The 26,303-nt window shown below is 54.6% G+C and overlaps 1 protein-coding gene across 1 annotated transcript in view; it reads right to left on the bottom strand.

Annotated features, from left to right (window-relative positions):
* Positions 1-25,504, bottom strand: part of AR (androgen receptor) — a 79,736-nt gene extending 54,232 nt beyond the window's left edge. The window contains exon 1 of the mRNA XM_064159025.1: positions 24,089-25,504. Within this exon, the coding sequence (XP_064015095.1) occupies positions 24,089-25,137 (1,049 nt within the window). The 5' untranslated portion in view covers positions 25,138-25,504. The remainder of the gene's footprint in view (positions 1-24,088) is intronic.
* Between the last annotated feature and the right edge of the window lie 799 nt (positions 25,505-26,303).

Raw genomic sequence — 26,303 nt, forward strand, 5'->3', positions numbered from 1 at the left:
CTGGTGACAGCAGTCACCTGGAGCCTCCAAGGACAAGACCTTGGTGTCCTGGCTGCACAGGGAGCCATACTTATTCCCCCAAGGAAACAGGCTGTCCTGACTAATTTTGTTTTCACCTTAGTTTAACCTGCAGCATAGTCCTCCACTCTCAAATGGCCTCGGACTAGAGAGGAGTAGATTTAGATTGGATGTTAGAATCATAGAATCAAGCAGGTTGGAAGAGATCTCCAAGATCATCCATCCCCCAGCCCTATCCAGTCAACTAAACCATGGCACTAAGTGCCTCATCCAGTCTTCTATTGAACACCTCCAGGGACAGTGACTCCACCACCTCCCTGGGCAGCTCATTTCAATGGCAAATCACTCTCTGCAAAGAACTCACCATGAGGGGAGTGGAATGCTGGAACAGGTTGCCCACAGAGATGATTGTGGCCCCATTCCTGGCCTGCATCAGGAATGGTGTGGTCAGCAGGAGCAGGGAGGTCATTCTGCCCCTGGACTCTGCACTGGTTAGACCTCACCTTGAGTGCTGTGTTCAGTTCTGGGCCCCCCAGTTTAGGAGGGACATTTTGATGCTTGAGCGTGTCCAGAGAAGGGCAACGAGGCTGGGGAGAGGCCTTGAGCACAGCCCTACGAGGAGAGGCTGAGGGAGCTGGGATTGGTTAGCCTGGAGAAGAGGAGGCTCAGGGGTGACCTTATTGCTGTCTACAACTACCTGAGGGGTGGTTGTGGCCAGGAGGAGGTTGCTCTCTTCTCTCAGGTGGCCAGCACCAGAACAAGAGGACACAGCCTCAGGCTGCACCAGGGGAGATTTAGGCTGGAGGTGAGGAGAAAGTTCTTCACTGAGAGAGTCATTGGACACTGGAATGGGCTGCCTGGGGAGGTGGTGGAGTCGCCGTCCCTGGAGCTGTTCAAGGCAAGGTTGGATGTGGCACTTGGTGCCATGGTCTAGCCTTGAGCTCTGTGGTAAAGGGTTGGACTTGATGATCTGTGAGGTCTCTTCCAACCCTGATGATACTGTGATAATCAAGGTGAGGCTTGACAGGGCTGTGGGCAACCTGCTTTAGTTGAGGATGTCCCTGCTGACTGCAGAGGGGGTTGGACTGGATGATCTCCAGAGGTCCCCTCCAACACAGACCAGTCTGGAAAAGCCCATCTCTACTGCTGACCAAAAGAAAAAGTGCCTACAAAGAAGATCACAAATAATGAAATGCTCTTGGGCCACCTATTCCATGCTCCAGGAGATGCTGCCATCATGCCATGGAAGGCTGCTATTAGGGTTGCCTTGGATCTTTCTCTTCTCCAGGCTGAACAACCCCAGCTTCCTCTGCCTGTCCTTGTAGCAGAGGTGCTCCACCCCCCCTTGATCATTTTCATGGCCCTCAAGATTTCTGATCCCTTCAACTAGTGCCACCCTTCAGCAGCCCACATGTGCCAGGGCTGGGAAGCGGGAATGGAAGCTTCCAGACCCACAGTTGGCCATGCCACAAGCACAGCTTGGAGCCACCAGAAGGAAGAGCAAAGCCACTCTCTCCACAAGCCCTTCAGAGGGGGCTTAATGTTCCTTTTGAGTTTGCAGCACATGGATGTCCATGCCAGTGCCACTTTTATATGCCAGACAAGTAGTCCCTGCTTCTGCTCATAGTACCTGCTCTGAGACTTCTCTTTGCACAGGAAGGACACAGGGATGAGGAGAGGCTTTGCAGAGGCCAAGTGGTGCCCTGTATCAGGGCACCCCATTTGAACCCACCATTTGATCCTGGAGGAATCTCCACAAATCACTTGGCCAGTCTACAAAGTCCTGTCAGATCTGGAATGAAGACAGCAGCTGCTGCAGGGGCACAGCCTGGTGCTGACTGATGTCAATGCCACGTGCCCACCTCTGCCTCTCTCCCACCTACAGATGCCTCCTTCACAGCCTGGCAGCAGGACCAGCACCATGAGCAGCATTCACCAGCAGGACAGGAAACCTCAGGACCTGAGTCCTCTCAGGTGTTCTTACCCCAAGCCCATGAGCAGCAGAACTGGGCAGCCAATGCTTGATCACCCCAAGCATCTCAACCCCTTCATGACCCCTCCACGGTCACTTCAAGCTGTGTTGTCTCTTTGCCAGAGCTGACCTGACCCCTCCAACCATTCCTCAGCAGGAACCTACGGGATTGGAGATGGGTGCTGCTGGACAGGGCTTCCACTGGGGTCCCCCAGGATCTTCATTAAACTCCACAGACCTGATAAGGTACTGCAGAAAGAAAACCAAGGTGGGCTGACCAAAATCAATGTGAGAACATCAAATGTGAACTTAATTTAACTTGGCAACAAGGATCCCTCTACTTAAACCATCAATTTCCATCTTTTCTGTTGCAGGATTTCCCTGAAAAACACATTCAGCATCTTTTCTACCTTCACACCAACTGTGAGGCCCTGCATCTGGGTGGAGGCAATGCCAAGCACAAATTCAGCCTGGGCAGTGACTGGCTGGAGAGCAGCCCTGAGGAAAGGGACTTGGGGGTGCTGGTGGATGAGAAGCTAAACATGAGCCAGCAGTGTGCACTTGCAGCCCAGAAAGCCAAGCAGAGTCTGGGCTGCAGCAGGAGAAATGTGGCCAGCAGGGCCAGGGAGGTGATTCTCCCCCTCTGCTGCATGCTGGTGAGACCCCACCTGGAGTACTGCATCCAGTTCTGGAGCCTCTGTTATACAAGAGGGATGTGGAGATGCTGGAGTGTGTCCAGAGAAAGGCCATGAGGATGCTCAGAGGGCTGCAGCAGCTCTGCTGTGAGGACAGACTAAGAGTTGGGGCTGTGCAGTTGGCAGAAGAGGAGGCTCCCAGGTGACATTCTTGTGGCCTTACAGGATCTGAAGGAGGCTACAAAAAAGCTGGGGAGGGACTTGCTAGGCTAGGAGGGAGTACCAGGACAGGGGGGAATGGATCAAAGCTGGAGGTGGGGAGAGTGAGACTGGATGTGAGGAGGAAGTTGTTGAGCATGAGAGTGGTGAGAGGCTGGAATGGGTTGCCCAGGGAGGTGGTTGAGGCCCCATGGCTGGAGGTGTTTGAGGCCAGGCTGGATGAGGCTGTGGGCAGCCTGCTCTAGGGTAGGGTGTCCCTGGGCATGGCAGGGGGGTTGGAACTGGCTGCTCCTTGTGCTCCCTTTCAACCCTGACTGATTCTGTGATTTTCTTTCTGCAACATGCAGAATGTGTTCATACTCCCTAGGGCCATGCTGGTGCCTCTGCAGAGAATGTGACAGCTCTGTTCATCAGCAGCATGAGGCTTTCCCTCTAGCAAACACTTTCTTCTTCAAAGCAATTACATAGTTTGTCCTGACTTGTGCTCTTCCCCTCCACGACTCAGGAAAACGGTGTACTACATCTTTTACTTTGCTGGGTTAACATTTCAGTTGTGACATGACAAGTTCCAACCAAAGGGCTCCAGCAGCTCAGTGGAAATGTGACCATTTCAGATGGTCTGGTAAGTCAGCACTACATTCATCAAAGCTGACCTTATCTCAAAGCAGTTCCCTACCAAAACCAAGCCAGGCTTATTTGTCAGCTTCAGACCCACTGGCTGGCCTTACTCTTGGGAACCTCCACGATTATACCAGCTGCTGGGTTGCATGGCTCATCCTCTGCATGGCTTGGAAAGAGACTTCCCCCATTTCCTGGCTTTTTTTCAGCTACAAGGAGATCCTAGTTTGAACCTCCTGGCCCCTTGAGCTGAGCTGGCTGCAGAAATTGGATGTGTCCTACCTGCCAGAGCTGGTTTAGCCGTGCAGCGGATTCCTGATGCTGCAGTTCTGACTCCTGCTGGGAGCTCAGTGTCCTCCAAGATGCCAGCACAACCCATGAACCTCCCACCACCATATTTCACTGACCTCCCCTGAGTTTCCCAAGCTCTAGTAAACACAGGCTTCTACATTCTTCCACGATGAGGAAGTGGGAATGTGGCTCCACACCTTGTCCCGCTTGCAACACATCCTTAGCAGCGCTCTGCTCGCTTATGGACAGTGAGCTGCCCCACCAGCTCTGCAGCCAGACATGCCACCTGCCTCTCCTCCTGGGGAAGCACATATGATGACCCCACTCTACAGTCACCCCACTGGAAAACAAGCCAGTGCAAGAGGGGCTGCAGAGCAGAGCCCTCCCTGCCATGCTTGCACCTCACACCACCAGCAGGATGTGTATCCCGGGACAGCTTCCCAGCTGGACTGCTGAGGGATGTCAGGATTCATTCCCAGACTGGGATATTTAAAACACATCACATTTTCCCCACTTCATCTGCCAGTGGAGCTATTGCTAAGGAAACCAGCACCACAAATTCTGCCTTTTTCTTTCCCTATTGGATGAAGCAGGAGTTGAAAACGGGCTGACAGCAGATAGCAGAAGGATCCAGCACGGAAAAAGACGACTTTCACAAACACCATTAGCATTGGAGGCACCCAACTAGGGTGGGAGGGGAAGCATGTCAGGCCAGCCAGAGCTGTCAGCATGGGCAGCAGGGCAAAAGGCAGCATTGCTGCCATCCAGAGAGCTGCAGTTCCTGTCTCTCTGCTGCTGCCAGGCAGGCCAGCACTCTCTTTCTTCCAGCAAAGGTGGGGAAGAGAGGAAGAAACAGCAGTACACAGCCCAGGGAGCAGATCTCACCCTTGGCCTGCAGCATCCTCTTGCCAAGGTTGGGATGCTGAGACTTGCTGTGGTAGCCATGCCACAGCGCCCAGCTGTGCCAGCTCCAGCACCAAGAGCCTCTGGTGGGGTTTTAGGGCTGGCCTAGGTGGGTGCCATAATTCACTGGCAGAACTGCCTTATTTTGAGACCTGTTTATACCAAGAGCAAACCTTTGCAAAGGCACAGCAGCAGGGGCATGAAAATGCTTTTCCTTATTATGTCTGGGAACAAGTATAAGCTGTAACTACAGAATTCTCTTCAGCTCAGCTGGCAAACCACTTGTTTTCTAGAGGAGACTTAACAACTTACACAACAGAAGCATCTCCCCATGCCCTCAGAGCAGATCATGCTTTGAGTCATCTCATGAAGAGTAAACAAGCCAATTATAACAAAGGTTTCACATATCTCTGGTCCTCTTGGCACTCTCATCCCTGCTCCTGGCCACAGAGGAAGCAGAGAGGCAAATTCCACAGCATCCCACAGCAACCAGCTAACATCCAGCCAGGTCCTCCTCCTCTGTGGCCTTGCCTTCCCAGCAGCTGCCCTACAGCTATGCACGTCCATGACCCATATCTGCCCGCATCAGCTGGTGCCAGCAGGACTGCAGAGAAGCTCGTCGAGGCCAGACTGGCAGGGACAAGCAGCAAGCTGTGCTGGTACAAACTCTGGTGGCACACTCGGTGAGCTCAGGGCATCCCAGCCTGGCATGACCCTGGAAGCAGTGCCTTGATGCCAGTATGCTGTCGGTGCCACAAGGCACAGCCAGCCAGACCTCTGGTTCTGGGGGCTGAACTGATTTATTGGGAAATACAGAGGGCAGAAGCCCTGTAGCAGCTGCAGCAGCAACTGGCTGAACCCAGGGGGTCCTGGGGAATCATCCCCAGGACCACAGACATAAGAAACCTGCAGATGTGGCAGTCCTGTTGAGCAGCCACGTTCTGAGAGAGCCAAGGTGTCTTTGTTGCCACTCAGGAGCCCAGCACCCTGTCTGCTTTGCCTCTGCCTCACTCTTCTGAGTAGGCAAAGCATGAAAGCAGCCAGGAATCGTTTTCTTTCAAGCCTCCCTGCAAACCAAAACACAGATGCCACATCTAATTTTAGGCCTCCAGCCTTGAGAGTGTTCTCTTAACTCTCTTTCAAGCCAGCAGCGAGATAGTCATCTTGGGACAAAGCTGCCAAAGGGGCCAGGCACCTGCCCTGACACAAGTCCTGGAAAGCTGGAGGGGACATGGGGGCACAGCTCCATCTTCTCCTTCAACCGAGGGCAAACAGATCACTGCCAACCACAGAGGACCCCACAGGACACACAGAGCAGCCTCCACTAACTGGAAACTGCAGAGGGACTAGTCCACCCCCCTGCTAACCTCAGGTCCCTGCTGGGACATGGCAACTGTTCCAACTCAGGCCATAACTCAAGTGTTTCAGCACCAACACCAGACAAAACAGAAGGTGGGCTGGACAAAGAGACACCCACTGTCCCCCCAGCCCTTCTCCCAGCTGCTGCCCACAGCCCAGCCTTATCCCCCCCCTCAGCACAGTGATGTGGGAAGGATGCTCCATGCCACAGGCCCCCTGGCACTGTCCCATTCTGCTCCCCTTCCAAGCTACTCTCCAAAACAGCCCAGAAACAAGGACTCAGCATTTGGCAGAGGCTGTGCTGTAAACAAGACAGGGAAGAAGATCCTCGTGCTGCTATTTTTCTTCTAACCATTTGAAGATGTTCCTGGGCACTTGAGAGCACATCAGGAAGCAACAGATTTATTTGCAAGTGGAAGAGCATATAATCAGGGAAAGCCTTTCTTCTCAGGCCACGGGAGACAGATGGAAACACAGCAAATACCTGGGAGCCAGCAAAACAAACTCACGTGTGGGGATGGCCTCACACACCCTGAAGTGTACCAGCACACAGAGATAAAGCCCAGAGCCACCCAGGCAGGGGACACAGTCCCTACGAGAGCCACAGCTCCAAGCTTTGGACCTGAGCCACCCACACCTGTCCTCCTCAAGGGAGCTGGCACTTCCAGGCAGCAGGAGAAAGGATAGGGAGTGAGGATTCATTCTCAGCCTGGTGTGGCAGCAGCGAGAAGTGATGCCCACTCCATACCTGTTCCTGCACAGAGCCCCATGCAGCTGGTGGCACCTGGGACCGACTCTCCCCACCCAAACAGTATGGTGCCAAGTGCCCATTTCTCTACAACTCCTCCTCAGAGTGTGTCTGCAGAGGGAGTGCTGCAGGCACTGAGGCAAGGGATGGAGGGCACTCTAATCCGACAAGCAGGTGCTGCTGTGCTCCCAGGCAGAAGACAACTTGTGCCCACAAACACGATCCAAGAAAAACTGCACAGCATCCCAACAGGATTTGCAGGCACTCCTTCATTTTTCCAGCTAGTGCACCTAATTGCCAGACAGATGAAAGCAATTAACCTCATCTGCACACAAATGACTTTTCTCCTTTGTAAAGGGGAAAGAGGAGCTGTGAAGATGCCCATCCAAGCCCTCCCCAACGGCCCCTCGGACGATGCGTGGATGCTGCTGCTTTTGCTCTCACCCAGTGGGGAAGAGGAGGAGGCAGGAGCCTGCACTCCAAAATGACTGATCCAAACACTCGTGCCTGGATTCTCCTCTCAGCACACAGGACAAGGTTAAAGCATTTTCCCCTGCCATTTCTAACCAGCAAAGAAGCCAGGGCAGCTAAAACATGTAACAGCAGCAGAACTGCTGAAGGGTTGCTGAGAACACACCAAAAAGCACGAAAGGATCATCTTGGAAAAGACAAGAAGCAGCTCTCAAGGCCTTCCCCAAGCAGTGAGAGAACATGGGGGAGAGGCAGCAGAGTTCAGGGTTTTCTCACCTCCTCCTGGGAACTGAGCACATCCCAGGGACTCTCTAAAACGTATTCTAGGAAATCTGCACCCTCCCCTCTGGCATCTGCGGGGATTGCTCCTGCGGGCAGCAATTCCAGGAACACCCAGTGGGCTGGCAGCACAGGTGAAGAGTCTACAAAGCAGGTTTGCCCTTGGGGCTCTTCCCAAAGCCACCGGCTGCAGCCAGCCCCAGTGCCCAGTGCCAGCAGGAGCCATGTGGAGGGAGAGGGCACCCAGCAGCCTGCATCACCCAGACCCCCAGGCTCTGGCGAGAGCTTAACCCCAGCTCTGCAGGCTGGGGAGGGACATCCCTCCCAGCACCCAGCTGTCAGAAACACCTGCCTACAGGCACCACACGAGCTGAAGATGACTCACTGCAGCCCTGGGCACGCACAACACAGGGGCAGCAGCAAGGGCAGCGCACGGTGTGCTCTCGGCAGCCTGCACAGCTCCACACGCCGTGGGCGCTGCCAGCCTGGGAGCACAGTGAGTGTGTGCTGGAGGCACTCCAGCTCCCCGGGGTGCAGACCCAGTGAACTCCACTATGGTTACACACAGCAAAACGTGCCTGGCTGCTCTCCCCAGCTGACTCACAGCACGGCTGCCTGCAGTGCATCCTCGCCCTGGCAGCAAAGGATGTTCCATACAGACACCATCAGTGTCCCAAAGCTGGCAGCTCTGCACGCTGACAGTCAGAGAACTGTAGGATTGGTTTGGCTGGAAGAGACCTCAAAGATCACTGAGTCCAACCAGCAACCCAACACCACCACAGCCATTAATCCATGTCCCCAAGTGCCATGGCTACATGGGTTTTTTTAACATAGAATCACAGAACTAACCAGGCTGGAGAAGACCTCTAGGATCATCCAGTCCAACCAATCACCTAACCCTTCCAATTAACTAAACCATGGCACTAAGTGCCCCAGCCAGGCTTGGCTTCAACACCTCCAGGGATGGGGACTCCACCACCTCCCTGGGCAGCCCATTCCAATGTCAATCACTCTCTCTGTCAACAGCTTCCTCCTAACATCCAGCCTAGACCTCCCCTGACACAACTTCACACTGGGTCCCCTTGTTCTGTTGCTGGGTGCCTGGCAGAAGAGCCCAACCCCACCTGGCTACAGCCTCCCTTCAGGTAGCTGTAGCCAGCAATGAGCTCTGCCCTGAGCCTCCTCTGCTGCAGGCTGCACACCCCCAGCTCCCTCAGCCTCTCCTCACAGGGCTGTGCTCCAGGCCCCTCCCCAGCCTTGCTGCCCTTCTCTGGACACCTTCCAGCACCTCAACATCTCTCTTGAATTGAGGAGCCCAGAACTGGACACAGCACTCAAGGTGTGGCCTGAGCAGTGCTGAGCACAGAGGCAGAAGAACCTCCCTTGTCCTGCTGCCCACACTGCTCCTGAGCCAGGTCAGGATACCATTGGCCTTCTTGGCCACTTGGGCACACTGCTGGCTCATGTTCAGTCAGCTGTTGACCAGTACCCTCAGGTACAGTGGCTCCACCACCATCCTGGGCAGTCTGTTCCAATGCCTGACCACTTTCAGTAAAGAAATGTTTCCTGATATCCAACGTAAACCTTCCTTGGTGCAATTTGAGGTCATTTCCTTTTGTTCTATCACCCACCTCACTCCAGCCTCCTTTCAGGGAGTTGTAGAAAGTGAGAAGCCTCTTCTTCTCCAAGCTGAACAGCCCCATGTCCCTCAGCCACTCCTCACCAGCCCTGTTCTCCAGACCTTTCACCAGCTTTGTTACCCTTCTCTGGACCTTCTCCAGCACCTCAGTGTCCTTCTTGTCAAGAGTCTAAAACCGAACCCAGCCTCACCAGTGCTGAGCACAGAGGTGCAATCACTCCCCTGGTCCTGCTGGCCACACTATGGATGTTGGTGGCCTTCTTGGCCACCTGGACACACACTGGCTCGTGTTCTGCTGGCTGTCAATCAGCACCCTCAAGTCCTTTGCTGCTGGGCAGCTTTCCTGCCACTCTGCCTTAAGCCTGTAGCATTTCATGGGGTTGTTGTAACCCAAATGCTGCACCCTGCACTTGGCCTTGCTGAACCTCATACAACTGACCTTGTCCCATAGATCCATCCCACCCATATCCTTCTGCAGAGCCTTCCTGCCTTCCAGCAGATCAACACTCCCACCCAGTTTGGTGCCACCTGCAAACGTACTGAGGGTGCACTGAATCCCCTCATCCAGATCATTGATAAAGATGTTAAACAAGACTGGTCCCAAGCCTGAGCCCTGTGGAACACCACTTGTGACTGGCTGCCAGCTGGATTTAACTCCATTCCCCACCACCCTTTGGGCTTGGCCACCCACCCAGTTTTTAACCCAGGAAAAGTATCCATCCATCCACCCATCCCAGCCATGTGCAGCCAGTTTCTCCAGAGGGATGCTGTGGGAGACTGTTCCAGAGGCTTTATTAAAGTCCAAGTAAACAACATTCACAGCTTTTCCTTCACCCACTAAGCAGATCACCTTGTCATAGAAGGCCAGGACCTGCCCTTCATTAACCATGCTGACTGGGCCTGGTCACCTGGTTGCCCTGCACATGCTGCATAATGGCATCTGCTACAATACTTTCCCTGGCACTGAGGTCAGACTGGCTGGTCTGTAGCTCTCCAGGTCCACTCTACCAGTTCTTCCTGTAGATGGCCAATCTCCAGCTAGCTGGGATCTCCCCACTCACCCAGGACCACTGGTAAATGATGGGGAGCACTTCTGCCAGCTCTTTCAGTACCTTCAGGTGTATGCTACCCAGCCCCATACGCTACTGTATGTCTAAACAGGTCACTAACCACCTCCTCTTGGATTATGTGGCTTCATTCAGCTCCCCACTCCTGTCTTCTAGGACATTCCAGTCTTACTACTAAAGACTGAGGCAAAGAAGGTATTAAATATCTCATCCTCTACCACTGTGTTCACCCCTGCTTCTAAGAAAGGGCAGAGATCCTCCTTAGTCCTCCTTTTGTGGCTCATACAGAATCACAGAATGGTTTAGGTTGGAAGTGACCTCAAAGATCATCTAGTCCCAAACCCCCACCATAAGCAGGAATACTTCCCACTAGAATATATCTGTTCTCTCTAATGGCTGAAGCCAAATTAATTTCCAGTTGGGCTGGACTGAAGACTAAGCCTAATTTAAGAGACACCTTTTGCTCCCAGAGCTGTTTTGGAAGTGGCAGCTACCTTGCCTGCAATCTTGAGGAGCTCAGTATGGCCCATGGCACCACAGTGCCCTTTGGCAGCGCAGTGGAGGCACCTGACCAGCCTCTCCAGCAACACCAAAGGCTCATCCATTGCTCTTCACAGTGTGCTGCGACCTGTTTAGCACAGTGTGCTCCATCCTACTTTTTCATTGCACAGGAAAGTCACCAGGGGCCCCTGAAGAGAGCTCAGGGTCTTATCCATGCTGTGCAGGTACCCAAGATGACCAGAGCCCAGGCAGCATCCAATTCCCACCCCAGTCAGACGGGTGCCTGTTGCCAGGGAAAGGGCAGCAGCTATAAATACTGGAAGGCTATATTTTGAAGATGATTTCTAGTACTGTGAAATCATTTAATCTGTCCCAACAAATCATTCTCACCACTCCTGAGGACGTGTCAGCATTTGACTTTGCTCGTTCTCATTATTTAAGAAGGTCTCCCTGGACAGGGGCCTGGGGAGTTTCAAAGCACAGGGGAGATGAGTGACCTTGCTCTTCCTGCCTGCTCACATTGCACTAAACAACAAAACAGCAGCAGCAGCAAGTGGGCAGCATGAGCTGAGCAGCCCAAGCAGTCTGAGATGAGCAGCCCAGGTTGGGCAGCCCAAGCAGTCTGAGACGAGCAGCCCAAGCTGAGCAGCCCAAGCAGGCTGAGACGAGCAGCCCAAGCTGAGCAGCCCAAGCAGTCTGAGATGAGCAGCCCAGGTTGGGCAGCCCAAGCAGTCTGAGACGAGCAGCCCAAGCTGAGCAGCCCAAGCAGGCTGAGATGAGCAGCCCAAGCTGAGCAGCTCAAGCTGAGCAGCCCAAGCAGGCTGAGATGAGCAGTCCAAGCAGTCTGAGACGAGCAGCCCAAGCTGAGCAGCCCAAGCAGGCTGAGATGAGCAGCCCAAGCTGAGCAGCCCAAGCAGGCTGAGATGAGCAGCCCAAGCTGAGCAGCCCAAGCAGTCTGAGATGAGCAGCCCAGGTTGGGCAGCCCAAGCAGTCTGAGACGAGCAGCCCAAGCTGAGCAGCCCAAGCAGGCTGAGATGAGCAGCCCAAGCTGAGCAGCCCAAGCAGTCTGAGATGAGCAGCCCAGGTTGGGCAGCCCAAGCAGTCTGAGACGAGCAGCCCAAGCTGAGCAGCCCAAGCAGGCTGAGATGAGCAGCCCAAGCTGAGCAGCCCAAGCAGTCTGAGATGAGCAGCCCAGGTTGGGCAGCCCAAGCAGTCTGAGACGAGCAGCCCAAGCTGAGCAGCCCAAGCAGGCTGAGATGAGCAGCCCAAGCTGAGCAGCTCAAGCTGAGCAGCCCAAGCAGGCTGAGATGAGCAGTCCAAGCAGTCTGAGACGAGCAGCCCAAGCTGAGCAGCCCAAGCTGAGCAGCTCAAGCTGCCTGAGATGAGCAGCCCAAGCAGCCTGAGATGAGCAGCCCAGGTCGAGCAGCCCAAGCAGTCTGAGATGGGCAGCCCAAGCAGAGCAGCCCAAGTTGAGCAGTTTGAGCAGCCCAAGCTGGGCAGCCCCAAGCAGTCTGAAATGAGCAGTCCAAGTTGATAAGGCCAAAACAAGCCTGCCCTGCCTGTCCAAACCATCTGCCCGAGCTCACAAAGCCACCCAGGGAGCAAAGAGGCTCCTGCCTGAGTCCTCTGAGGTGAGATGTTGCCCTCCCCTAACCCCTGTCCTGCAAACACTGTCCTGATGCCTGGGAGCTGGACAGGGTCAGACGTCCCGAGGACAGCACTCGTGTCTGCTAAAGCAAATGGGATTACTGACAGGGCATAAAGTCCAGGGCACAAGAAGGACTCTCTCCCAAAAGCAAGCAAAAGAATCTACCCCAGACCTCAGGAGCCCAGCTGTGACAGCTGCCAGGGCCCATGGCACTGAGGGACTCTCCAAATCCACCAGCTCCCGACCAACCTCATCTCCTGTGCAGAGTAGGAGCAATCCTACTCTGCACAGGAGCAACACCTACTCTGCAGAGCTGCCTGGAGGCTGAAGGAACTGTTGTCTGAAGTGCTTCAGAAGAGTGCCATAACAGCACAAAAGCACTACCACCAGTAGCATTTTCATTACTGTCAGAGGATACACTGAGCTTCACTTAAAAGCACTCAGGAGAAGAATTGGGGTTGTAATCATTATTTGTGGAGCAGAACAAAACACAATCCAACGATGCAACACCAGCCAGCGCTGCCAGCTGCAGGCACCTTGCCCAGGTGGGCACAGCATCTCACCACCTGAGAACCACAGGGCTGCCCTCCTCTGCTTTGCTCTACATCCAGAACTGGTGGGGGGATTAAGGTGTAGCTGGTTGTGGGTGAGCAGAGCCAGGAAGATCAGAGGAGCAGACAAAACCAGCAGAGGATACAGTGAGAGGGAACGTGGCTGAAGCACATCCGTCACAAGCCTTTGCCATGACAACTGGGTCAGCTCCTTTTTATTTTAATGAGCTCACTTGTAGGACTGCTGTTGGTGAAAAGTAGAGCCAGTTCTGGTCCATATAAAGCACAGTGATTGTGGATGCCAGGGCCACCACACCAGCCCAGTTAAAATGCCAAAGTGACCACACTGCTTTCCTCCTTCCCAGGAGAATGGAGCCTGGCCTCTCTGCAGCCTTCAGCCCCAAAAGGCCAGCTCAGGGCTGGATGAAGTCAGTGCAGCTCAAAAGCCAGGAAAGTTCATTCACAGCAATGCAGACAGGCTCCCTACACAGCACACCCAAACCCACAGGGGCCAGTTACCTGCCACAGACCCTTAAAGCAGCTCAGAGATCCCCTGGGAAGCACTCTGAGCTGGTTACCAGTCCCCTCAACTCCATAGAATTATAGAATGTCAGGGGCTGGAAGGGACCTGGAGAGCTCATTCAGTCCAACCCCCCTGCCAGAGCAGGATCACCTAGAGCAGATCACACAGGAACGTGTCCAGGCAGCTTTTGAGTATCTCCAGAGCAGAAGACTCCACACCCTCCCTGGGCAGCCTGTTCCAGTGCTCTGTCACCCTCACAGTGCTGCTGTGCTTGCTTCCCACACAGGAGATTTATAGCGGCCAGAGAGGATCTTCCAGGTACTCCCTGCTGGCAACTGTGCCAGCTTGTGTGGGAGGCAGAGCTGAAGCAGAGATTCACAAAGGACACTGTCAGCCATCTCCTACCACTGCAGCTGTGCCCCACAGAGGCCTGTGACCCTGACTGCTACGAGAAGTTGCAGTGTCCCAGTTGGGTTTGCAGTCCAACTGGGCAAACAAGAGGAAGTCAGAGAGCAAAAGCAGGATGGCAGGTCTGCACTAGCCAGGTGTTAAATGCTGACAAGCCTGCACTTGCCTTTTACTTGTCTACTGGGCAGAAATGCTCCACTAAAACAGGGGACAAGACATCTGCCCCTCATGCATGTTGTCTCCTGGCTCTCCTGAAGAGAAGAAGGAGCAGTGAAGAATCCAGTACCCACACAGAAACCTGGCTGTTGCTGCATTCCTATCAGTATGATGTAGCAATGGATTCATCCAAGGAGGGAGTAAATCACTCTGGCCACAGCTCACATCCTACCTAACGATAACAGCAAAGGAAGGTACCTGCACCCTTTGCATCATGTCACCAATTGGATGTGGCATCAATGAGCAGCCTCTTCCCAGGTGACACACAAGCTAGTTGGCTTGTCCAAGATGACCTAGAATTGTAGAATCAACCAAGGTGGAAGAGACCTCCAAGCTCAGCCAGTCCAACCTGGCACCCAGCCCTAGACAATCAACCAGACCATGGCACTAAGTGCCCCAGCCAGGCTTGGCTTCAACACCTCCAGGGATGGGGACTCCACCACCTCCCTGGGCAGCCCATTCCAATGCCAATCACTCTCTCTGCCAACAACTTCCTCCTAACATCCAGCCTAGAATACCTCTGGCACAACTTGAGACTCTGTCCTCTTGTTCTGTTGCTGCTTGCCTGGCAGCAGAGCCCAACCCCACCTGGCTACAGCCTCCCTTCAGGTAGTTGCAGACAGCAATGAGGTCTGCCCTGAGCCTCCTCTTCTGCAGGCTGCACACCCCCAGCTCCCTCAGCCTCTCCTCACAGGGCTGTGCTCCAGGCCCCTCACCAGCTTTGTTGCCTTTCTCTGGACACCTTCCAGCACCTCAACATCTCTCTTGGTGTCTTCTGTGTCTTGGGAATCTGGTGCAGGTGTCTCTTCTGCAGAAGATATTCTTCAAGCCAGGAAATGTATAGAAAAACTTAGGAGCAAATGGGCACTGCTGCCTGAAGTTCCCACTCTGTTTCACATTCTCAGGGAGGCAGTGCCCTCCAAAATGATGCTGATATGAAAGTGATGAAGATGATGGCTCTGCTCTCCATCAGAGACCTGAACTCTAGAGAGGCCTATGCAGCACTTTCAAGAAAAAGGAAAATTCATTTCAAACTGCACAAAATGCTGCAAGAGGAGGAACAGTCCAAGGCTCAGAAGCCCTTCGGGCAGCTAAGTTGATCTAAAGCTTCTTGCTTAGCATTGCCTTCTGCCTTACAATGCTGTGCTGAGGTTTTTTGCACTTGCAGATGGAATGCCATCTGTGTTCTGTGCTCCACAACCTCCCTGGGTAACCTGTGCCAGTGTCTCACCACCTTCATTGTAAAGAATTCCCTAACATCCAGTTTCAATCTCCCCTCTGCCAGTTCAAACCCATTCCTCCTTCTCCTGTCATTACAAGGCCTTGTCAATAGTCCCTCCCCAGCCTTCCTGTAGGTTTCCTTCAGACACTGGAAGGCTACTCCAAGGTCTCCCCGAAGCCTTCTCTTCTCCAGGCTGCAGAGCCCCAACTCTTGTTGGAGCACAGGAGAGATGCTCCAGCCCTCTGAGCATCTTCACGGCCCTAAAATAATGGGATGTTTTTTTCTTTTCCATTTAACTTTGTCACTCCAGCCTCCAATCCCAAGCAGAAAGTCTCCATCTCAAGAGAGAGGCAGTCTCAAGAGACTGTCAAAGCAGCCCCACGGACAGTTGCAGCGAGCACACCACATACAGACCAAAAGCCAGTTCAGAGTGACAACTGCCAGCAGTGAAATGGCACACGAAGGTGGAGTTCTCAAACCAGCAATTAGCAAGACATGAATGGAGCTGAGATGAAAGTGTAATTAATATGAATGGCAGAAAGTAAGTAAGGGCTGAAGGACTGCGCTCTGATGCACGTTGGTTTTAACTCTGGTCAAATAAAGCTGCTTGCAGCACACCAAACCAAAATGTTTCCATGGGATTTCCAGTGTTTCAGGAGCTTATCCTATCATAGAGGAGAAGTTGAGGGAGCTGGGCCTGTTTAGCCTGGAGAAGATCTTATTACTGTCTGGGGTGATCTTATTACTGTCTACAACTACCTGAGGGGGCATTGTAGCCAGGTGGGGGGTGGCCTCTTCTCCCAGGTAACCAGCAATAGAACAAGGGGACACAGTCTCAAGTTGTGCCAGGGGAGGTATAGGCTGGATGTTAGGAAGAAGTTCTTCACAGAGAGAGTGACTGGCATTGGAATGGGCTGCCCAGGGAGGTGGTGCAGTCACCATCCCTGGAGGTCTTCAAGAAAAGCCTGGATGAGGCACTTGGTGCCATGGTCTAGTTGATTGGATAGGGCTGGGTGCTAGGTTGGACTGGATGAGCTTGGAGGTCTCTTCCAACCTGGTTGATTCTATGATTCTATGATAGAATGGAGCAGTTGAGATTGGAAGAGATCTTTGAGGACATCAAAGGAGTTTCTGTCCTGCCACAATGGCTGACATCTCCAGCTTTCCTCCTCGTTCCAGAAGCATACTTCATCCCCCCCCACCCCCATCCCATCACAAGCAGACTTCAGCTTCTGACCAGCTCCAGTTTCCACTGTGCTTTTCCCTTGAGCTGCCTGCTTGCAATGTGCTCTGGAAGCCTTTATCTGCCATGCCAAGGTGCCCTCCCCCCGCCCTGGAATGGGCACAGAGCAAACTGTTGTCTTGTTCCTGAGCAGAGCGTGGCCTTGGAGGCTCCTCGGAGCGGAGGTGAGGGGAGTTGTGCATCAGCCAGAGGGGCTGCTTGGGCAGCAGATGGCATTCAGCACACACAGCCTCGATACAGTGTTTCTGCTCTAATTCCTGCCAGGATTGTCCCACATCTTCCTCCTCCTAAAGCCAGAGCTGGAGGCAGAGATTTCCAGGAATCGCCAGCTCCTGACCGCAGGGACACGCTGGCACAGTCCCAACCTGAGTGCTCACAGTGCCACCAGAGCTGCCAGGCTCTCAGCTCGGCACAGCCCCTGACCCCTGCTGACACCGACCCCACCGTGCCCGCGGGGGCTCTCAGCAGCCTGGCGGTGGCAGATGTCACTGAGCATGGCTGTGCTGCCAGGAGCAGCACCTACCTCCCGCTCAGCGTCTGGCGGCAGCCTCAGGAGAGTCATGTACCAAGGGACGGAGTGATCCTGCTGAGAGGGCTGATGCCTATCCCCAGGATGGTGATCCTGCCCTCGGGGATGATGACTGTCCCTGTGCTTGGGAGGCAGACACACATCCCCCCACGGGTGTGATCCTGCCATAGAGGCTGATGCAGAGGCAAATCCTGTCCCAGAAGCTGATGCCCATCCCTGCAGAGACAGATTCTGCCCCAGGAGCTGATGCTCATCCCTGCAGAGACAGATTCTGCCCCAGGAGCTGATACCCATCCCTGCAGAGACAGATGCTGCCCCAGGAGCTGACGCCCATCCCTGCAGAGACAGATCCTGCCCCAGGAGCTGATACCCATCCCTGCAGAGACAGATCCTGCCCCAGGAGCTGATACCCATCCCTGCAGAGACAGATGCTGCCCCAGGAGCTGACACCCATCCCTGCAGAGACAGATCCTGCCCCAGGAGATGATGCCCATCCCTGCAGAGTGGTCTTGCTCCATGATCCTCCAAGAAGGAATCGTGGATGGAAAGGCACAGGTGTGGAGCAGGAAGGTTTTCATTCAGATATGGCAATGTTCTAGGATTCCATGATGCTATAATGTGCAAAGCCACAGGTTCCTGCATGGGCTGCAAAACACCTTTCACCTCTCCTGCACAAGCAGCCTAGTGAAACACGCTGTGCTTTTGGTCTCAGAGAAGTCAACAAATCACAACTGTTTTTTTAACGAGCTCTCTTTGGCTGGAATTAAGCTCTCAGAAGAGGAAAAGCAAAGGGTCATACTACAGACTGGCTGGGGAAAGCACTGCAAAGCACAGCTATCATCTGCATAACAAATGCAAGCAGCAGAAAAACTGTGAAAGCTGTACAAATAGAATGGGTGTCACAGGCAAATCCTTTACAGCTTCCTGCCCTGAAGTCCTTGGTGATAGAGGAGAGGGTACACAAAATGCCTGCATGGCTCAAACTCACCAAGACTCTTAAAGCCTTTTATGCATTATTTCTTCAGTGAAGTGTAATGAATTTCTATGCTGAACATAGAATCATAGAATCATAGAATCAACCAGGTTGGAAGAGACCTCCAAGATCATCCAGTCCAACCTAGCACCCTGCCCTATCCAATCAACTAGACCAGGGCACTAAGTGCTTCATCCAGGCTTTTCTTGAAGACCCCCAGGGACGGTGCCTCCACCACCTCCCTGGGCAGCCCATTCCAATGGGAAATCACTCTCTCTGTGAAGAACTTCTTCCTAATATCCAGCCTATCACGCAGGGGTTATTCTTTCCTTGCAACTAACACTTAAAAGAAACTGGGGGAGAGATACAATCACTGTTGGTATCAAGCATGAGACTTTGAAAGCGGTTTCCACAGGGTGTAAGAGCTCCAAAATTCAAGACATGGGGTGAAGAGGATGGGAAAGCACAGAAGAAGATGGGACAAAATCTGCCCTGGAACAGGGCAAGGAGCAAAGAGCTGGTTTGTGGTGTAAGAGCAGAGAGGCAGGTTCCACACAAACACCTCCCATGTGCCTATGTGCCCTCCATGGCCCATCCCTTAACAGAGTGGTCCATCTCTTCTTCCCATGGCAAAGGGACAGCTGGACAGTAGGAGAGTCGGGAAGAGAGGGGGCAACCTCTAAGGAGGGAAGGTAAAAGAAGGAGACCATTTTAGTGTACTTGGAATATGCTACGGAAAGCCCAGAACCAAAATCAGTTGAGTGGAAGGAGCAAGTTGGCAAAGAAAGAGCACTGGGAACAGCTCTTTCTCCTTCATCCGCTGCCACAGACGTAACTCTCACGTTAACGGCAGAGCAAAGGGCTGTGCCAGCCCCTCGGGCAGAGCCTTCAGCACCTCTAGCACCCTGCCAGGGCCCCTGCACTGGCAAGCACAAAGCTGGGTGAGGATGGAGAGTACCGACAGCTTTCTGACAGCCCTGGGCTCAGCCCAGTTAATACAAGGATCATGATCTTTCCAGTGTGGAGTGTCTTCTGGGAGATTCTGGGCTTCTCCAGCAGAAAACAGCCAGTGTCTCCCTGCCTTAGAGCACCAGGACCCAGCTCCTGATGCAGATTTTGGGGTGTGCCCAGCATTAAATCAAACAGCCTGTCTTTAGAAAGCGTCCACTCACTGCCCCCAGCCTGTCTTTATTAAGGGCCCACACACCATTGTGGGCTGAGTCTCAGGAACTTGCTGTGGGGAAGGACAATTTCAGTTATCAATGAACACGAAGCTAATGCTAACTGATGAAAGAGATTATGTAAAACAAGACCCCCAAAACGAGAGGAAAACAAGCCAGCTAGCTGAGGAGAGAAGAAAGTGAACAAGCCTAGGCTTGCACATTGCAGCTGTGCAGGCAGCAGCTCTCAGGAGTAGGAAAGAAGAGCCACATCTGCTGTGTTCCCAGCTCGGTGGCAGGGCAGCTGGCAGTGACTGTTGCTGCCACTCTCCTGGTGGTGAGGGGTTTGCTGCAGCCACTGCTGTTCTGCAGAAGCAAGGCTTAAGCAGAACCTGAACATCTTGGCTGCTCCAGTTACCAGCCTCAGCGGATCACTTGTTTCACAACCTTAACTAAAGCTGTGAGAGATAAGCATCTCTTCACAGCCTGGTACCATGCCAGTTCACACTTAAAGGAGTCTCAAGTTCTCTAAACCAGACACAGCTCTTGTGCAGGACTGGCAGTTTGGTCTGTGTGTAAAACAGCCTTCCCGTGCCTGTCAGCAGGGACAAGGAGTGAAAGGCAATGAGGAAGAATTTGGGTTTCTGCTTTCTCTTCTCCTTTCATCAGGAACCATCAAAAAGCTTTAACACTTCCATGACCTCCCCAAGATTTGCCTACATGGATCCATACCATAGCTGCAGACCACGAGTACCTATTATGAAGCTGGCACTGGAATGAGCTGCCCAGGGAGGTGGTGGAGCCATGGACCCTGGCTGTGTTTAAAGGTCGTTTGGATGTGGTGCTTAGGGATATGATTTAAGGTGAATCTTATAGAGTAGGGTTCTAGGTTGGACTTGGTGATCCTAAGGGGCTTTTCCAACCTGGATGTTTCTGTGATTCCATGGGACAGGCTCCAGAGGGAGCATTCTTCAGGCACAGCTTGCCTTCAAAAGAAGTATTTACACAAGTGCACTGTGCACCTGAGCAGAAAGGTCACACTGATGACAGCCTTCCCAAGAGCTTTTGAGTACCCTCACTGAACAGCCAAGATCCAGACCCCTTGGGGATTGGGATGCCTAAACAGTGCTGGGTACAGGTGGCCAGGCACAGGCTGGGAGTGAGGGTGGCCCAGGGAATGGCTTCTCACCTTGTCTCATCTCATAGGGTAATAACTCGCCCTCGATCTTGCCAAACCTTATCTCCCTCTCCAGCAGGCAGCAATTATTACAGGTGCTATCTGTGAGCAGTATCACAGTCACGGAGCTGGCCACCACAGGATTACACAGCTATTACACCAGATGATGCAGAAACACACTTGGGCACTGGCCCAAGCTGATTTCAGCCCAAGTGGAGGAAGGAATCCACAGGCAGGTGCGACCAGCAAGCACAGGGATACCAAACAGAACCGCAGCAACAGCAAACACCACATTCAAAACATCTGAAACGACACAGACAGGTTTTTCTGAGCAAACTACCCCTTAAATTCATTCCTCACTTTTGTTTCCATCACTCTGTCACTGATTCCATTTTAGCTTAGAGCAAACAGCCCCACACCACCCACCCCGGTGCCCTGTCCTGATCTTATAATGCAGTTTTGATGCCAGAACTTTGGGTTTATTCTATCAATGCTGCATCTCAGCCTTAATTCAGGTTGATGTTTAGTCACCTTAAAGACTGCTGGTAATAATTATGCATTAGCAGAGCACAAAGATAAAGAGCTATGAGTCCACAGTGTAACAAAATCTGGGATTAGTTTGCTTATTATACACAAGCATTGCAGACCTGGTCAGGTACTGGGATCAATGCTTCAAATCAAACTAAATCATGTTAATGCCCACTTTGTTTTCTGTGGGATGCTTCAGAGCCTCCAAACCCAGACAAACCCCTTAATCCACACAAGCAAAGGAACAGACAGCAGATATGGATCTGCACTGGTCCCAGTGCCCATCCCACCCCACTCCCCTCAGTGCATCTTGTGCCTGGAGACGACCAACCACTCCATGGCAAGGAGGGCTCCAATCAGGAGCACTTTAATTCATCCCCATCAGACCTGCTGGTTTCTGAGGCAGCAGCAGAACTGTGCTTGGTTTCAAAGCTGTGTGCTACATCCAAGCCCGAGGTGGAAGCCAGCACCCCATTGTCCATTAACAATTCCTCAAGCAACCAGCTCCCTTCTCTAAGTGCTTCGGAGCCAAACTCTTCTACCAGGAACCTCAAAATCCAAACTGACAGTTGGTCATTAAAGGAGCAAATGTAAACACCTCCCCCCCAAATATTAAGAAACTGTTCATGCTTCAGTGTCATAGACTGGGGGGGGGAGTGTATCTCTAACTGAAAAAATGCTACCCTACACCTGCCCCAGACTGCCCCAAGGCAGAGCTGGGGTTCACCTTGGAAGGAAGCACAAAGCAGAACCGTTCAAGCCCAGAAGGAACTAGGAGCAAGACACCTCACAATGCTTCTTGTTGCTTTTCCAAGGAGACTGGGCTACAGCTGCCATTGCTGGCAGTGTCACAGCATAGGGATCTCCCCAGGCAGGTAACATGGCAGTGAGCCCCAGCACTGCCCTCCACCCTCTCAAAGAGACCACGATGTCTGAGGTGATGTGGGGAAAGTCTTCTGTGCAATGCCAGCTAGGACAGGAAACCTAAACCTAGCACTAAAAGCTTGCAGTGGAGTAGAGGTCCAAAGCAGATGGTCCCTCGATGAGGGAGCTTGACAACAAAGCCCCTGGGCTGCTGCTGCACAACCCACTGCCATCACCTCTGGCTGCAGCACAGGTTGCTCCCTGCACTGGCACTGCTGCACATCCGCCAGAAAATGAAAAGCCACAGCAAACGACAGGCAGGACATTCTTAAGTTAATGGAGATCTGGCTAGAATGAAATCTAAATCTGGCAGCAGTTAACCCATGCAGCTTCAGGCAGACCACGGAGAAGGGTTCTGCTTTCCTTACAGCAGTTTAAAATCACATCCAATGCTGCCGTTGTGCCATCGCAGCAGCTGCTGTACCAGTGAGGAGTTCCTGGGACAAGACAAGAGCCCTGTAAAAGCTCTCTGTGGTAGCTTCAACACTGCTGATCCCTGTTTGAGCCTGCCAGTGGGAGCCTGGGTCCCCTTAGAAGCTGGGGAAGTGGGACATACACACATCATGCTGAACGGGGCCAGAGGGAAGAGGAGGATATGGTGTCTGAGGCACTGGAACAGGCTGCCCAGGCAGTGATGGAGTCCCCATGTCTGGATAGATTTAAAAGCTGTGCAAATGTGGTGCTGAGGGACATGAATTAGTGGTGACCTTGCAGTGCTGGGTTAACAGCTGGACTCAATAATCTTAAATCATCTCCTCAAAACGATTCTATGATTTCCCACCAGAATAAGAGAGAAATCACTTATCTCCAAGGCAAGACTCAGGCAAAGTCTACCTGCTGACCTGGCACAGCCTACTCAACAGCTTCTGACCACCGCTTAAGCCCAGACCTGCTCTCCTCCCTGCCATACTCCCTGTCTGCGTGCACTCGTATTGCATGGACTTCACAGCCAAACCATGGACAAGGCTGAGCCTTCTGCTACCAAACCCTGCACCATCCACTGACAGCATTTGGACAGTCAAACTTTTTCATCTTTACTCAACCCTGCTCACTTTGCACTGATCTGAGCTCCAGAGAAGTATACACTCCTGCCACCGGCACAGATGGTCTTTCTGATCTGTTCTTACTTTTATCCCTTGGCTTTTTCTCACTGTGTCTTCAATTTCTTGGTAAAATCCCCAAGCAAGTCATTGTGTGGATGATAATACCTACACTGCCCGAATAAAGCTGTCAGCATTTCAAAGTAAGAAGGCAAGCACAGAACTATGAGTTGTCCTGTTCTATCTTAAAGGGAAAATATGATTGCTCGTTTTAATCTTTGCTCCCCCAGACAGCGGACCTCAGGTTGAGCACATGGATGTGAACCTCCACCAATGTAAATCCAAGCTGAGGCCACACCAACAACCTGTGGCCGGGGCTGCCCTCAGCCAGCAGTAAATCCCTCTGCAGCAGTGTTGTCACTCAGTTTCTATCGGCTGCAGCGATTCCCTCCCGCAGTAACGTGCTGTGCCGTAAGGAAAGGTGATGATGCAGTGTGCCCGCTGGTTTAGATGGTGCACATCTCATTTGCAGGCACAAATCTTTCTATGAGGTTAGTCCCCTATGAAAAAAATACTTTTGATCAAGCACTTCTTTTCACAAACCTTTCCTCTTCTGATGTATTCCTAAATACTCTTCTGTCTCTACTTCTACACATTTTCTGATGCTGAGCTTCAGGGCACACACGGTGCTTCCCTGCCTATGCGTTTGTCAGGTTTAGCCTGTTCAGCACAGCTAAACACAGCACTCTTCTCCTGGTGCAGGGAGAATCTCAACTCCATCCAAGATCAGTCCGTGCTCCAAGTGCAGCGTCCCGACCCCTGTACCCTGACTGCAGGCTCCATCAGCGGGGAGGTAAATCAACCCGGGGCCAGACAGGACAGAGACGCAGGGGGTGGGGGAGTGGGGGGGGTGAGAGGTGCCAGCAGGGTACAGGGTGCCAGTGAAATGCGTGGTGCAGGACGCACGGTGCACGCAGGACATAAGGTGCTGGTGCTGACAGAACGCTGGATGCCGGTATCGGATGAGCAGTGCAGGATGCGTGATGTGCGGTGCAGGATGCCGGATGCGCGGTGCGGGATGCGCGGTGCGGGATGCGCGGTGCGGGATGCAGGGTGCAGAGACAATGCGCGGTGCAGGACGCAGAGTGCAGGGGGAATGAAGGGTGCCGGGGGGGTGCGCGGTGCGGGATGTAGGGTGCTGCTGCCAGCGAGATAGGGGTACTCACCGAACATCGCCGTAGGCGCCGTTGTAACCCTCGGCCCAGGGTCCCAGCTCACTCTTGATGCAGGCGACGGGGGCGGCGAAGGGCGGCCGGCCGGCTGGGTACCAGGCGTCACCGGGGAAGTCGGCGGCGTCGGCGGGCGGTCCGCGTCCGCAAGCGAAGGGCCCGGCGGGCGGCTCAGCGCAGGGCCCGTAGAGCTGACCTTCTTCGGCGAAGAAAGTGGGCCAGGGGCCCGCGGGACCCGCCGGGGCCAGCTCGGCGCCGTAGCGGCACGGCACGGGCCAGCCGCCGCCCGCCGCCGGCCCCGGATGGCTCTCCAGCTTGATGCGGGCGGGCGGCGAAGCCAGGCTGAAAGCGGCAGGGGACGGACGTGCCGGGGGCCCCGGCGAGTCGCGGTAGAACCCCGTCCCGGTAGGGGAGTCGACAGCCAAGGCGGCCTCGGGTCCCGCGAAGGCTGGCGGCGGCTCAGGCGGGTCCCCGGCGGGAGGGCGCGGGGCGCGGGGCGGCGGCCCGGCAGAAAGGGCGAACATGCAGTCCTCGCGGGGCAGCGGCAGCGGCAGCGGCGGCGGCAGCGGCTCCGCCGGCGCCTCCAGCGCCTCCAGCGCCAGGCCCATGGACGCGGACACGGCGCGGCAAAGCTGTTTAGCGCTGTCGCCCAGCGGGTCCTCCCCGGGCGCCGGCTCGGGCTCAGGAGGCGGCGGCGGCAGCGGCGGCGGCGGCGGCGGCAGCAGCGGCGGCAGAGCTCCCGCTTCACACAGCAGGTCCCTCAGCTCGCCGGCTCCGGGGAAGGGCGAACCCGTAACGCGACCGCCGGCCGGCAGCGCCTTCCCGGTGCCGCGGGACTCCAGGGCGGACGGGCAGGCGGGTGAGCCCGGCGGCCGGGGGCTAGGCGGGCAAGGCGCGCTCGCCGGCGGCTGCAGGCTGGGCTGCGGCTCCTCCCGCGGCTCCTGGAAAGCCTCACAGACGCTCTGGAAGAAGCTCTGAAAAGCCCCGCGGAAGCCCCTACCCCCTGTCCGGGGGTAGACACGGCCAACCCCCAGTTGCACTTCCATGCCGGCCGAGCGCGGAGCCGCGATAGCGGCAGCGGCAGACGAGGTGGGGGCGGAGAGCCCTGGGAGGCCACCCCCTAGTCGGCTTCTCGACGTCCCGGTTAGCGGCGGTACGGCGCCGCGGTGGCCATGCCCGGCGGAGCGGCGGGCGGGATGCGAGGAGCGCGCAACAGGCAGGAAAAGTTGCTGCCGGGGGAGCGGGCGGCGCGGGCAGCTGCCTGCAGTCCGTGCGAGCGGCGGGCAGGCGGCGGAGGAGGTGCGGCGAGGAAGCCCGCCCCGTGCCGCCGGCGCGGTCCCGGCGCTGCTCTGCGGAAATTAATCCGGTACCGCGGCGAAGAGGGAAGCGGCACCCGCCCGACCCTCGGCTCGGTTCCCTGTCCGGCGGCGGGGGCGGTGAGCGGAGCCCCGGGGGCGGCCCCGGAGTAGCGGAGCCGCAGCGCCGCCGGCGGTCTCCGCCGTAATTTCTGGACTCGCTGCCTTCTCGGAGCCGGCCCCGCGGGCGGAGCGGGACGGGACGGGACGCGACAGGACCGCCCGGCCCGCCCAGGCACTGCGCCCTCCACGGCGGCCCCTGGGCGAGAGCCAGGGCGGGGCGGGGTGGGGGCGCGGCTGCCCGGGTTTTCCCGGGACTGGAAGTGTGCAGCCCCTCCCGGCCCCGCTCCCTCCACCGCCCTGGCCGGCTTCTCTCTTTCCTCTGCGCCCGCAGCGTCAGCGCTCCTTTCGGAGCGGTCTGTGTGACCCGCACAACCCCAACTCGCACCGAGGGCACCAGCTGCCCTCTCGCCACGAAAAGAGAGCGTTTGCTGCCCCCTTGCTCTGCTTCACATCGCCCCATAATCCCTACCAGTACCAGACAGTTGCTCGGTGCATCTTACCCGAGCCACCTCTCCGCTTACACACAAGGCTGAACAAGACCTGTCTAGCGGACGGAATTACTGTAGGACCTACCATAAACAAGACTTGAGCTCCCCTTGCTGGTCCTTAGTAACAGTCCCAAAGCAGCAGGTTCTGGTAGGCACCATTCCCAGGCAACCTGGTAATGGAATCAGTCACCGGAGAGAGGTTAAAACAAGCCTATTAATTTCAACCCCTCTGAAGACAGAGGGAAAGAAGTAATAATTTGTTGCAAATGGAGAAGTGGAACCAGTTGGAAAAACAAAGAATCGTGT

Source organism: Pogoniulus pusillus, chromosome 19, assembly GCF_015220805.1.
Source record: "Pogoniulus pusillus isolate bPogPus1 chromosome 19, bPogPus1.pri, whole genome shotgun sequence".
NCBI classification, from domain to species: domain Eukaryota; kingdom Metazoa; phylum Chordata; class Aves; order Piciformes; family Lybiidae; genus Pogoniulus; species Pogoniulus pusillus.